The following is a 12,999-nucleotide window of genomic DNA, read 5'->3' as shown; positions in this document are numbered from 1 at the left end:
TCTAATATTTCATTTCTTAAGCTGAGTGTTAGGGGTAAGAGTGTTTATTAAGCAAGTCTCTATACGTTTTTTGTGCATACGCAAGATATCAAATAAATGCGGAAAAAAGCTAAATGACATAAAGCATGGCACCTGATATGTGTGCCCATATGTGGTGATCAGTAATTGCCAGTTATTAATTGGGCACAGAGGGAGGGGGCTGGTGGTAGAAAGGCCCACAGTATTTGGAATCAAAGAAATCCAGGGTGTGTTGTAGCTTCTCTATTTATAGCCTCGTACCAAAAGTGCTCTAAGCCTCAGTTTTTTCTCCTACAAAATGAAGTTAATATCAACACTTTACAAAGTGCTGGAAACGAAAAAAAGCACAGTTCATGTGGAAAACTAAACAATGTAATATACTTAGAGTACAGGGTATGTATATGTTAGGACAGGTGAGAGGCAACAGGTGAGTCTGAAAAGGTAGGATGACCTTCCACCTGAAAGTGTGGAACACCTTGTATGACGTTAAGTTTTATCCTGTAAGAAGTCATTAAAGACTTTTACACATTTAAATGATAGCAACAACTTTTACAGTATTTACTATCCACCGGACACTAAACACATTACATATATTAACTCATGATTTCCCCAATTTTTATCCCAATGCTACAGATGAGCAAACTGAGGTACAGAGATAAGTTCTGTTTTGGATAAGTTGATTTTGAGGCAATTGCAAGGTGTTAATTAAGTTAATTAGTGAACAATCATATAACTCTAACACCAGGGGGGAAAAAACCCAAAATACAAATTTCAATTTCAAATACAAAATAATGAAACAAAAAAGAAACTTTTAAACAGGACTGGAAAAATCCTATTATATTAAATAAAATTATTACAAAGATCTGGCCAGTTGAAGAAGGTTAATTTAAAAACTAACAGATGCTTTGTTACCAGATGATATCAAATTGTTTACAGCAAATAATCCTGATTAGGATGTGCTTTATCTGGTTTCCATTCTAAATCCATTTTCAAATAACCTCTGTTGAGGTAGTTCTCAGACTCTCCTGGTTTTCCTACCTCTCTATTCCTTTTTGGCTCTTTTCTTTTTCTCCATGTCCCTTTTTTAACCACTCTACAGAGTCTCCTTGGCTCCAAATCATATCAATAAGCAGATCCCAAATCTAGAACTTCAGTCTAGAAATCTCACTAAGCTCTAGATATGCCCCAACTATCTACCAAAAATTCTCCTAGAATGTTTCATAGGTTCCCTTACCACTCTAACTTACCTTAGTCATTGCTAAAATTTATCAGAAAGTTGTCCTGCACTTTTATCACTATTCTTCAACATCTATTAATGAAGTACAATATACTCTGAGTAACAAAAATGTCTATCAAAAAAAGCTGAAAAGGATTTAGTAAATGAAGTATCCTTCTGATGAAATTTATTAAACCTAATGATTGCAAAATAAAGCTAAAACTAGCCAGATGTGGTGGCACGTCCCGGCCAGCCCAGCTACTTAGGAGGCTAAGGCAGGAGAATCACCTGAGCCCAGGAGTTGGAGTCCAGTCTGGGCAACATAGCAAGACCCCAACTCGCAAAAATAATAAATAAAGCTAAAACCATTTTGAATTTCCATAATGTCTTTTCAAACTGCTTACATTTTTATGATAATATCTTACTTTCACTGTAAGATAATTTTATCAATGAAGAAACAAGAGTACTAAGAATTTAAATGATCTGTCTTCAGTTACACTTATCTGATATAAAGCTGGGAGCAAAATATATACATACACCCATCTATTTATTCTTATTCCTGTTCAGATGATGAGTTACCAGCCTATATTAGAGCTTCCTAAACTCTGTGTACACCAAGACAGTGATCCCAATCCATACCCCGCCCCAACCCGGGGGAGCCCCTTGGGCCAGAAACCTGGGGTCAATTACCACCAGCCACAAGTAGCTTCTTCCACTTATCATAGCATGCCATACAAACAATAAGATTTTTGATTTGTGCCAACAGGAGCAAGTTGGAAAGTACTGCCTTTATGATATCTCATATTATTAACGTAGTTGTTTAATTTTTTAAGGAAATCTTTAACAATTTTAAGTGAGTTATTTTAATTCAAAACTGATAAAAGAAATTTACTCTAAAATTTAATCTATCTCTTTTATCCCCATTAAGAAAATTACTTATTAGAAATAAACCAGCAGTGTGGCCCCATCAGATATACTCTTCAGCAGCGAGGCAGTTAAAAATGGACAGCATCATAGTCCAAACTAAACGGTGTCTTTAGCTCTCCTCAGTTAGCCATCGTGTATTCCAAACGCCCACCAAAAACATAGTGGAAATACTAACGCAGGAGAAGAAATCCCAGCAGTGGAAATCCCAGAATAGTCTTACCTTGATGTGAAAACAGCCTCTGAGCTATATATGACCACGGTTATTAAAAAATTCATTAAAATATGTTTTAAGCATCTAGAATCAAAGAGCCCTGAAGAGAAATTCTCTTCTGGAGTGGGTGAGGGGTGGGAGGCCATGGAAGAAATTCTCAGGTTCCCCCAGTCAGAGATTTTTAACTGCATCTCACCTGGTTTTTATTTGGATTCTCCATGAAGACACACTGCTTCATTATGTAGGAGACAACAGCATTCCCTCCTAATGCAGCAACATGAGCTCTCACCATTGCAAACACTTCAGCAATAAAAGCATGGAGAAAACCACTGACTCCTCCTTCCTAAATAATAATGCATGAGAAAATTGTACTATGTATTTATGTACATTGGAATGTATACAAAATGTCAAAGAATATATACTAAAACATCCTTATTATTTTAATATAGTGATAGTTTAAATTTTCTTCATAATGGGGATTTATTGCATGAATGAACAAGAAATCTTTACTGCAGCAGTCCCCAACCTTTTTGGCACCAGGGACTGGTTTCATGGAAGACAGTTTTTGCAGAGACTGGGGGGGTGGGGATGGGATGGATGGCGAGCAGTGGGGAACAGCTGTAAATTCAGATGAAGCTTCGCTCACTTGCCCACAGCTCACCTCCTGCTATTCGGCCCGGTTCCTAACAGGCCATGGACCAGCACTGGTCCACAGCCCAGGGGTTGGGGACCACAGTTTTACTGAACATGTCTGGGCAGGGATTTACTATACCTACTTTACAGGATGATGAAACTGAAGCTCAGAGGATTTTTAAGTTGCCCATGACCAGCTATGATCACACAGCTAATAAGTAAATGGCAGAGCAATAATTCAAATTGTGCCTCCATTTTCAATATCTCTATCAAATCATGCTCATCATTGTTAAAATACATTGATGGTAAACCTAACAAAACTTCCCTGCTATCCATATACCTCATTCTGAACCATGTTCCAGTCACACTTGCCTTTTTTTCAGTTTCTCAAATATACAAGTACTTTTCCTGCACATGTTGTTCCTGAAGACTTCTTACTCAATTTTCATACAGGACAACTCTTAATCCTGTAGGTTCCAACTTACACAAAACTTCAGAGATACTTTCGTTGACTTTCAAATGTAAATTAAGTTCCCTGATTATATTCTCTGATCACTTCTGTCTGATTTCTTTATAGCACTTACTCTCACCAGTATTGATAGCAGTTAAGTATGTACTAGGTATATGACTATTTGTTCAATGTCCACCATGCTCTAGTTCCACTAGGCTGTAAACTGCACCAGGTCAGCAACTGCATCTGTTTTGCACAAAACTAAACAGTAACACTTAGTTCAACAGACGCACGTAAGTATTTCATACACAATTGTTAGGGAATAAAATCCAGTAGTTCGGGGAACTTTTTCCATGTTCAAAAACAAGCAAAATAGAAATGAAAGGCTAGTCAATAACTTAAAATGTTTTTCAACCTAAGTACCTACAAATTCTGTTGGGAGGTTAATTATAGTCTAGGAGAAAATTATCAACTTTAAACTGGAAGTTGAAGAAAAAACTAAATGCAGTGTGAGAAAACCATTTAGATTACATCTTTCTGAAATGCCAGAGCATCCTATATACAGTCTTGTAAAGGTATTTCTTTTTGTAATTAAAGAATTAAGAGAATTGTTTCATCCTGCCAGCAACTCAATCATAGCTCAATACATTTTTCTTTTATCAATTTCCTCCTCCCCATTAAATCAAGAGATTGTAATGACAGAGTAGCTTCAGAGCGTTAATTTTGAAAATATTAATAGACTGTAAGAAAGTTACTCATCAGACAATTTGGGATATCATGCCCTACAGTTAATAGTACAAGTCTTTGCTAAAGAAAAATCTACCATGAAGAAATATTTTGAGATATGGGAGCTTAAGCAGTAGAGAAAACTTAGGAAATAAAATTTAATGGATTCAAAACAGTGCTATAATCATGTGCTACCAAGAGCAACTATAAAAGATTAATTCATAATCTATGCCAGCTTCTCACACTAAACCTTCTTTGTCAAACTTAAATGGCCTTAGAAGTTATCTATTTTCATTCTCTATTGAGAGGTTTTTGAGAATATCTTGATAGTTCATTCTCCATATCAACATAATTAGAATATGATTTAAAAACTAATTCATCTTAAAGGAAACATCCATCTAATTTATTAATCTGTCAGAAGTCATTCATTCATTTACAGAAAGATGAATTGTGTTGACTTTGTGCCAGGCAGTATGCTGGGTGTAGGGCAGTGAGCATGATGTTAAAGACAGTATATGCAGCCTGTTATTTCTAAGAAAGCACAGAAACACTGCTGGTAAAACAATGGGGAAAAGGGCACAATTAATTTATCTTTATAATGAACACACTTAAAAAATATATACTGCTGCTAAAGTAAAATTTCAAGAGATAATTTGGCTTCATACCTCAGTAATTTAAAAATTTCCCTATTCACAATATTAATTTGCTCACAGACCTATTCCATAAGACAAAATATAATTTTGTTTTTTCTTGAGTATAAATTCCTGTGTTACAAAAGATATGAGCTGAATCTGATTCTGAACTTTAACCACATCAAGTAAAATATTACAACTTCTGTTATTTAGAAAACAAATTAAAGTTTAATGATACCCAGTGTGAGATAAGAATTTAATAGCATTCTCATATACTGCTGGAGAGAGTGAAAAATAAGCAGCCTCATTCCTTTTAGAAGGAAGAAACAGCAGAGCTAAATTATATACAGTATCTCCATAGATAGACATATACCTATAATGCAGTTCCTTACTATTTCTAAATGTGATTCCTTAAAAATTGCTATTTAAATATATCTCAGGCAAATAACTACTGAGAAAACAAAGTGTTCTTTCAGGACTGTTTTAAGCCTCTAATCAAACATAGATATTTATTTGTTTTATTTACTATGTGATAAGGACCTAGGATTTCTAACAATAAATAGGTTTAAACCTAACACAACTCTTGTGATAATACTAGCTGATATATGAAATAAGTCTAATTTAGAATCGATTTGGACAGATTATTAAAATATAAATAAAATATAAATACATATATGAAAGTTATTTCGGCAAAAAATAACAATTTGAAACTTGTTTGGTTTTGTTACTAACTCTTCAATCAGAGAAAAAGCAAAAAACCAATGAAATAACTTCTATAAAATTACCTCACGAAGAGAAGTGGTTTCCCGAATAAAAAACATGTTGATTATCCCAAGATATTTAGTTATTTTTGCTCCAGGAATAAAAGAAAGAGGTGTCATCTTAACAACCCCAACTGTGGAATTTGCACAAGGTGGAGCAGAACGATTCCGGAAATTTCCTTCACCCATTGGACTTGCTTTTTCAACTGTTACAGCTAAAATTGGAGAAAGAGGAGAAAACATTAAGAACAGATGCTGGTAACTCGATTATTCCCTAAGGTTTCCAAATAAGTGGTGACAACATTCAGCTGTCTGTGAGGCTAAGCCATGTAATGAAAGAAAAGAAATTATCATGCACCGCATGCAATTAAAAAAGAGAGAGAAAGAAAAATATAAGAGGAAATGCTGGAATGGAATTCGTTTGGAAGAAAAATGGCATTCCTGCAAAAGAAAATGTTGATGCAGTGTAGCTACACACACAATGATTGGTTATAAAGTGAAGAAAAAGAAAAAGCGGCAGAGCATTAAAATTATCTGCTGTAGGAACAAATTATTACAAGGAGAGTGTGAAAGTTGTTATATTTCCCAGTACGGTTTTTCCATCTTTTTCAGACGACTTCATCATTGTCAACTTGTAGATAAACCTTATGTTAACTACTTGTAATATATTTCTTTTCCAAACGTTTTTGATTAAAAAAATTCATAATTTAAAAAAACTTAACAAATGACCTTGGCTATCTAAGAGTTGTTTGTTTATAAACTGACAAATAATAGCTACTACTTAATAAATAACTACCATAAGCCAGTCATAGATATACATATCTCTAATCCTTGCAACAACCAGCAACATAGGTTATTATCATGCCCATTTTGCGCATGAAGAAACTGCATCTTAGAAAAGTTAAATAGTTTGCCCAAGGTCACACAGCTATTAAAATGGCACTTCTAGGATTCAAAGCCAGATCTGGCTGGTTCCATATCCTATGTTCTTTCCTCTAAAATGCTGTTCTTTCCCTTTTAATGTACTATCATATAAACTCTTTCACTCAAATATATTTACCTCAAAATCTACCAAAACACACGGGGTACAGATAAGGAACACGTAAGTAATGATCCTGATTCTAGCAGTGAGATAAAAGTTAACTACTTTCTCTCCAGAAATACTTTATTCATTTAGCCCTCTGGATATCACACTGAGTAAGCTGACAGATGCCACATACTAATAGTACCTTGGGTCCTGGAAGAATGTCTCTTCAATAAGAGAGCTGGTAATTTCCTTTCATCTAGAAGGATATAATATCTATTTATATACTTTTAAGAATACCTTCACAAAAAGTAGTATTTTAAAAACACAATTCTATAGTTAAAATTAATAAATCTAAAGGCCTTTCAATGACTTTTCCTAAACAACCATTAGACTCTGCAGCTTTCACACTCCAATACGTGATGGATTGGCAATGTTATTACTGGGTAGTAAGGTCTAGCCTTCACCACTGGGAAATCAGGGATATGCTTCTCAGATCATCATAATGTGGTAGAAACATCCGCCTACTTGTCTTAATTGATCCACGCCTTATGGTCTGAGCTTTCAGTTTAATGAGCTCTATCCAGCTGCTGCATCTGTCTGCAAAGGAACTGTAATCAACTGACGTTGCTGAAAACACAGACAGAAAACAAAAGAAAAAACAAAGAAAAAATATAGATGACGTCTCTTACTCGTCTTAACACTCCTTCCGATGATGTAATTTAACTGTAACTTAGAAAAAGAATGGTCCTTTTCAAATCAGGTAAGAGATAGTAAAGAGTCAAGCTTTAGACACTGATTTGTCCAAAACCAAGTTCTCAGTTATCTGGCTGAGCGTTTTTGGTGACGTCATAGTTGCGTGGTCTCTTAGGGAGGGTATGGGTGGGGTCTAACATAAATATCAATGAAAGGACCACAAACTGTGCTTTAACTAGCTTTATTTCTCGTTCTTTTAAATTTGCAATATTCTAGTTGTTTCTATTTTAGAACTTTAATTTACATTTCCAACTTGGTGAATAATTCCCTTCCCTATTTTTACCCTAAAATAAAAAAGAGAATCAAATGTTGAAGAATACATTAAAAAAAATCACTAACTGATTTATCTGTTATTAAAGTATCTTCTTTCCACCATTAGTAACAGGAAAACCAAAGGGTCATTTCTGTCAATATTTTGTTTCCGTGTCTGATTTTTGGCAACAAAGCCTGCGATAATATAAAGGTTGGGGCAAGTGTGAGCCTAACAAGTTCCCCTTTTAAAAAGAATAAATTTTACTACTGCTAAGTTAGAAATAAAATGTTAAAGAGGTAAAATTTTATTTCTACAAACTGGGAAACTATTAAAATGCTAAAAATACTCAAATATTAGTTTAATGTTTTTATAAAAAACACATTCTACCTATAATAAAGCCACATTTTGGTGTCTATTCCACTGTCCAGTGCATTTCTTCGATTTTTGTAATTTTATGCATCACCAAACTAGAATTTCACACCTTTGGTGACTATTTGCTTAATTAGACAAACTCACCTCTCTGTGCAGCTGGTATACCTGAGTTAGAACTTGCACTCTCCAGGTGTTCTAATAAGACAATATGAACAACATTAGCTTGGATGCTAAGTACAAGCCAGCATCTCTTCTTTGTTGGTTGTTAATACTTTCTATAAGCCAGAATAGGATGAAATCTTTATGGCTTCATTATAAAAAGCAAACCAAATAGAAGTATTTAGGTTTAAAATGCAATTTCCATTGATATATGAAAACTAGCCGAATTCATAAATATCACGCCAAGGAAGACTACTTGATTATTATACCACAAAAAGAGTTTCAGAAACTTTATAGTCACAAGAAAATATAAACACAGCAACAAATTTTAATAGGATGAAAGCAGGATGTGAGAAGACCAGGCAGAGAAAGTGTCAATGTGTTGCGAAGAATATCTTTAATGAAACATGGAAGGGAAATGTTTGTTGGGGGGGTAAGAGCCAGTAAGATTAAAAATTACAGACAAGGTAATGATTGATGCTTCACAGACCAACACAAGCTGCTTCCTAGTCTTAGCCCTCCTCCTCCTCCTGACCAACCTCTTCACTCAAGGATTTCACTACCAACAGCTCCCTCTAGTGGTATCAAGACTTTGTGGAACTAAAAAGTGACTGATCTCCGCAGAAATAACCAGGAATCCCAAACTAAGATCACCCCTGTAACCTAATCAAACTAGCATCCTGAATTTTCCCTGATGTTTTATGTTTATTATAGATATTTAAGGTATTGTACAAATTTAAGCATCACTATAAAAAACTTCATAATCTAGTTTCAATGTTCATGATCCACCCACACTAGCATATTTGAATTTTTGCTTCAAAGAATTTTATAACTGAAATAGTGTTGCTGATTTAGAAATAACTCATGGAAAACACTGAGAATAATTTAGGTCAGTTTTTAAAAAAATTATAAACTAAGTAAATATATTCATCTTTAATATGTTGATTTTTTGGTAAGATTCTTAAATTAATGAAAGTTAAACTTTTCAAAAACATTACTGTACATAATGTTTCTGCTTATTGGGTGCGATGGATGCATCTTCCCCACCCCGTGGCATTTTTATAAAGCAAGTGACCACCAGCTAATACTGGAAAGTGTACAGTGATTGACATTCCCGAGAGCTGATGAATAGGTGAGATCACTAGGTGGGGTCCGCAAAGAGGCTGTGAGAGTACTATGCTGTGGGTATGCCCTGACCGTCAGCCCACAGACTGCACATCTAGATAGGAAGAGTCCTCCCGATTCAGCATCCTGACGGATTGTGGAAGTCCAGGAAGAGATGGAATCTATAGAAAGAAGACCAGAACAAACCCGATATGCTGAGGCTTTCCAGATTGGGGACAGACAGTTCAGCAAAGAAACAGACTCAATGCAGAGACTGAAACAGCAACGGGCCTACCCCAGGCTTACACATCCCCAGAGGGTCCCAGGGCTGTCATGTGTCTTGTGCAATATAGATTTTGTGGGTGTGGAATTACAGGAAGTATAGTTATACAGAAATATAATTACAGGAAGTATAGAATTCTGCGAAATTTTTGAAAATGGAGGGGAAGGGGAAACGACTAAAAAACTTCTGAAAAATCACTAAAATGATATTCTCTTCTGTACCTCGATATTATCTGGATAATATGGAATTAATTCCCTACTAGCAACTGTATATAATTTAATGGTGAATGTACACAGAAAAGAGCTTACTTAAACATGTAGTATCTGCTCCCATCTCTAAGCCATACCAAGTGGAAAAAACAAAATATACAATGATCTATAAAATATTTGTGTTTTTAAAAAAGGGTACACAGGATGTCTTTGCAAAGACAGACAATAAGCTGTTATGAATAAAAGTACCTGTCTTTTGGGAAAGGAATTAAAGGGAGAAGAGAGCTTTACTTTGGATTGTATGATTTTTGCCATATTTTAAGTTTTTACTATGTGCATTTATTACCTTTCCTCCAAAAAGGAAAAGTAGGGAGGAGGGAAAAAAGAGGGAAGGAAAATGTTTATTTCCTGCCCTCAAATATGAATGAATCTGAATTCAAATCTGAAAATACAAAGTTTTTGGAGATATTCTTCAGAGACAGGTTGAGAGAGAAGATTTTTGATCACAATGAAGAAAAGCAGGTTCCTCTTTTAACATACTTGCTATATGATCTTAATTTTTCCCCTACAGAAAAAGGCCCAGGAGGTCCAAAAGGCCATTTGGTCCTGGCAACAAATGAACAACGGCACCTCAAACTGGTTTGAATACCTCAAATGTCTAATGATCTCAGACTGTCGGTCCCTCTGCTTCTCCTGACTATGTTTCACTTGCCAGGTAACAAAGGGGCTTTTCAAAAGAGAAGGCACGGCGGATATAAGCAGCCTGGCTCACTGACAAACTGGTAATTCTGGTTAAAAAGAAATAAACAAAAGAACATGCAATTTCTAGGCCAGTACTAAATAAAGGACAACAGATTACATTATTCAAGGGGAGAAATCTCATTAAAAGTCTTTCAGGCTTTATTGAGGAGTTGTGTGCTCAGTTGTGTGCTATTTATATATCTATGTGGACGGGTTTCAAACAAACACTTCCTGTGTTAGATCCCCCTTCTAGCTGCAAAGAGAGTCTCAGTGGAGCCACACAGCAGTCCACTTCTCTTACAATTTGCTTTCCCATTTAAGAAAGATATTATTTTGCTTTTTTTTTTTTTAAAAAAGTCACCATTAAGTAATAACCCTGCTATCCCCAAATAAATGACTCTAGAAACTCAGCAAAGGAAATAGGACTACAGTTTTATTGTTCTCTTAGTGCACTCTAGAAATATTTAACAAGCCCTGTGTCTAGTGGTGTGGGGAGGGAAACTTACCCAGGTTAAAAGCAATTTAGTGGAAAAGAGCATATAGACGACAAAAAGAAGGATTGTTTCTCCCTCAGTTATGCATTCTCCAATGCTTCTAAAGTTTGAGACTCTTCCATTCTCCTAAATAATTTGTCATAACCGATAACAAAGGTATTGATTAGTTGTTGCTATGGTTTGAATGTATGTTCCCTCTAAAACTCATGTTGAAATCTAATTGCCATTGTAACAGCATTAAGAGACGGGATCTTCCAGAGGTTATTAGGCTAAGAGGGCTCCCTCCCCATGAGTGGGATTGGTGCCATTATAAAAGGGTGAGTTCGACCCTCTCTTGCTCTCTTTTTGCCTTTCTGCCATGTGTTAACACAGCAAGAACACCCTGGCCAGATGCCAGTAACTTGATACTGGACTTCCCTGCCTTCAGAACTAAGAGCCAATACATTTCTGGTCTGTATGAACTACATAGTATCAGGTATTCTGTCACAGCAGCACAAATGGACTAAGACAGCTGTAATAAAGTTGTATACTGATCACTATCTCTTTTGACTATCTAATTCACTTTATATCATTAGAATTTACAGATCATCTTTGCTCTGGATAATTAAAAGATATTTGAGACAATCTTATCTGGACATCTTAAAAAAATTACTGAAACTGAAAACATTCCTAAGAATTTGGAAAAGATTCTATGGCAGATTAAAATATAGATTCTTTGGTGAATCAAAATATATGCAATCTGGAGTCTTTAAAATTTACATTTTATTTTCCTATTTAAGCATTCCCAGTTTTAAGTTATTATGATCAAAATTGGGTTTTATGTTCCTTTAGGAATTTCCATCAATAATGCATTGATTAGTTATGCCCTATAGGTATAAAATCTGTCTTAACGACTGAGTCAGACAAATGTATCTAAACATTCAATAAATGGTATTCAAACATCAATAGATTGATAGTGAAATTGCCATATTATAGTTATCAATTATTAAGGCATACAGAAAGACAGAAATAGCCTTAATTTGGATAGTTCCTAAGGGAAAAACTCATCTACAATGCACAGGTAATACACATAATAGAAGACAAAGACAATTAACTCCTCTGTGGGTCATTTAAATTTCCAACTAAAGGTGTACAACATTAGGTGTACACCTTGTCTTTCTTCTTCAATCCCCTTCTTGCATTTTCCTGCTTCCATTTCCAGGCATCCACTCCTCTTACTCCTATCCTTTATATCTTCTTTTCCAAATAATCCCTCTTTTCTGTCAGTAACCCAATTTAATTTCTCTCTGCTTCTTATTCCCTCTTCCTCTGACGCTGGATTTCACTATCCTCAAGCTGCCTTGAGGAAGCTACAGAGATAAAGATTCTTTATCCCTACTTCTCCAACAATTCTCTTCCTTCATTTCTTCCCATTTCTTGGATGACTTTTTCATACATTTTCCTCTATTTAGTTTTGATTTTCCTCATTCTCTTCCCCCCTCAGCACCTTTCTCCTTTCAGGACCTGCCATTATCTGTTTGGCCATCCAATAACATAGAAAATTTTAACAATTTTTTAATTGTTGCTACTATTTCGTCATAGTGACAAAACGTACTTTAAAAAAAGTAGAAACAATCCGTGCAATGGACTGTTAATAGATAAAGATACTTTTAGTTAGTACAAAGAATTATATATAGTTGTAAGAATTCAAACCATTAGTTGGAAGGAAAAATAAAAGCTAATTTTTATAAATTTTACAAATTTATAATTGCTAGTTTAAAATAATGTTAGGCAAGTCATTAAATTGAAACAATTAAAACTATCTTTTAAATTCAAATTTGGTTTAACAACAACAACAGAAAAGTAACTCTTATGGCCTACAATCAAAACAAAGATAAAAACTTCTGATGTGAGGCCACAGTGGGAGAATTGCTTGAGGTTAGGAGTTTGAGACCAGCCTGGAAAAGTGTGAGATTTCTCTCTATAAAAAATAGAAAAATTAATCAGGCATGGCAGTGCGCACCTGTAGTCCCTGCTATTCAGGAGGCTG

At 35.1% G+C, this 12,999-nt stretch overlaps 1 protein-coding gene across 1 annotated transcript in view; it reads right to left on the bottom strand.

Annotated features, from left to right (window-relative positions):
* The window catches only part of C2CD5 (C2 calcium-dependent domain containing 5), a 113,960-nt gene that overhangs the window by 2,533 nt on the left and 98,428 nt on the right, over nt 1–12,999 (bottom strand). The window contains exons 22-25 of the mRNA XM_012640976.1: nt 8,125–8,175; nt 7,128–7,229; nt 5,600–5,790; nt 2,569–2,715 (exon numbers count right to left, since the gene is read on the bottom strand). Of these exons, the coding sequence (XP_012496430.1) occupies nt 2,569–2,715; nt 5,600–5,790; nt 7,128–7,229; nt 8,125–8,175 (491 nt within the window). The remainder of the gene's footprint in view (nt 1–2,568; nt 2,716–5,599; nt 5,791–7,127; nt 7,230–8,124; nt 8,176–12,999) is intronic.

Source organism: Propithecus coquereli, unplaced genomic scaffold (assembly GCF_000956105.1).
Source record: "Propithecus coquereli isolate 6110/MARCELLA unplaced genomic scaffold, Pcoq_1.0 Scaffold16, whole genome shotgun sequence".
In the NCBI taxonomy this organism is placed as follows: Eukaryota; Metazoa; Chordata; class Mammalia; order Primates; family Indriidae; genus Propithecus; species Propithecus coquereli.
This window is presented reverse-complemented; position numbering and strand designations above follow the sequence as displayed.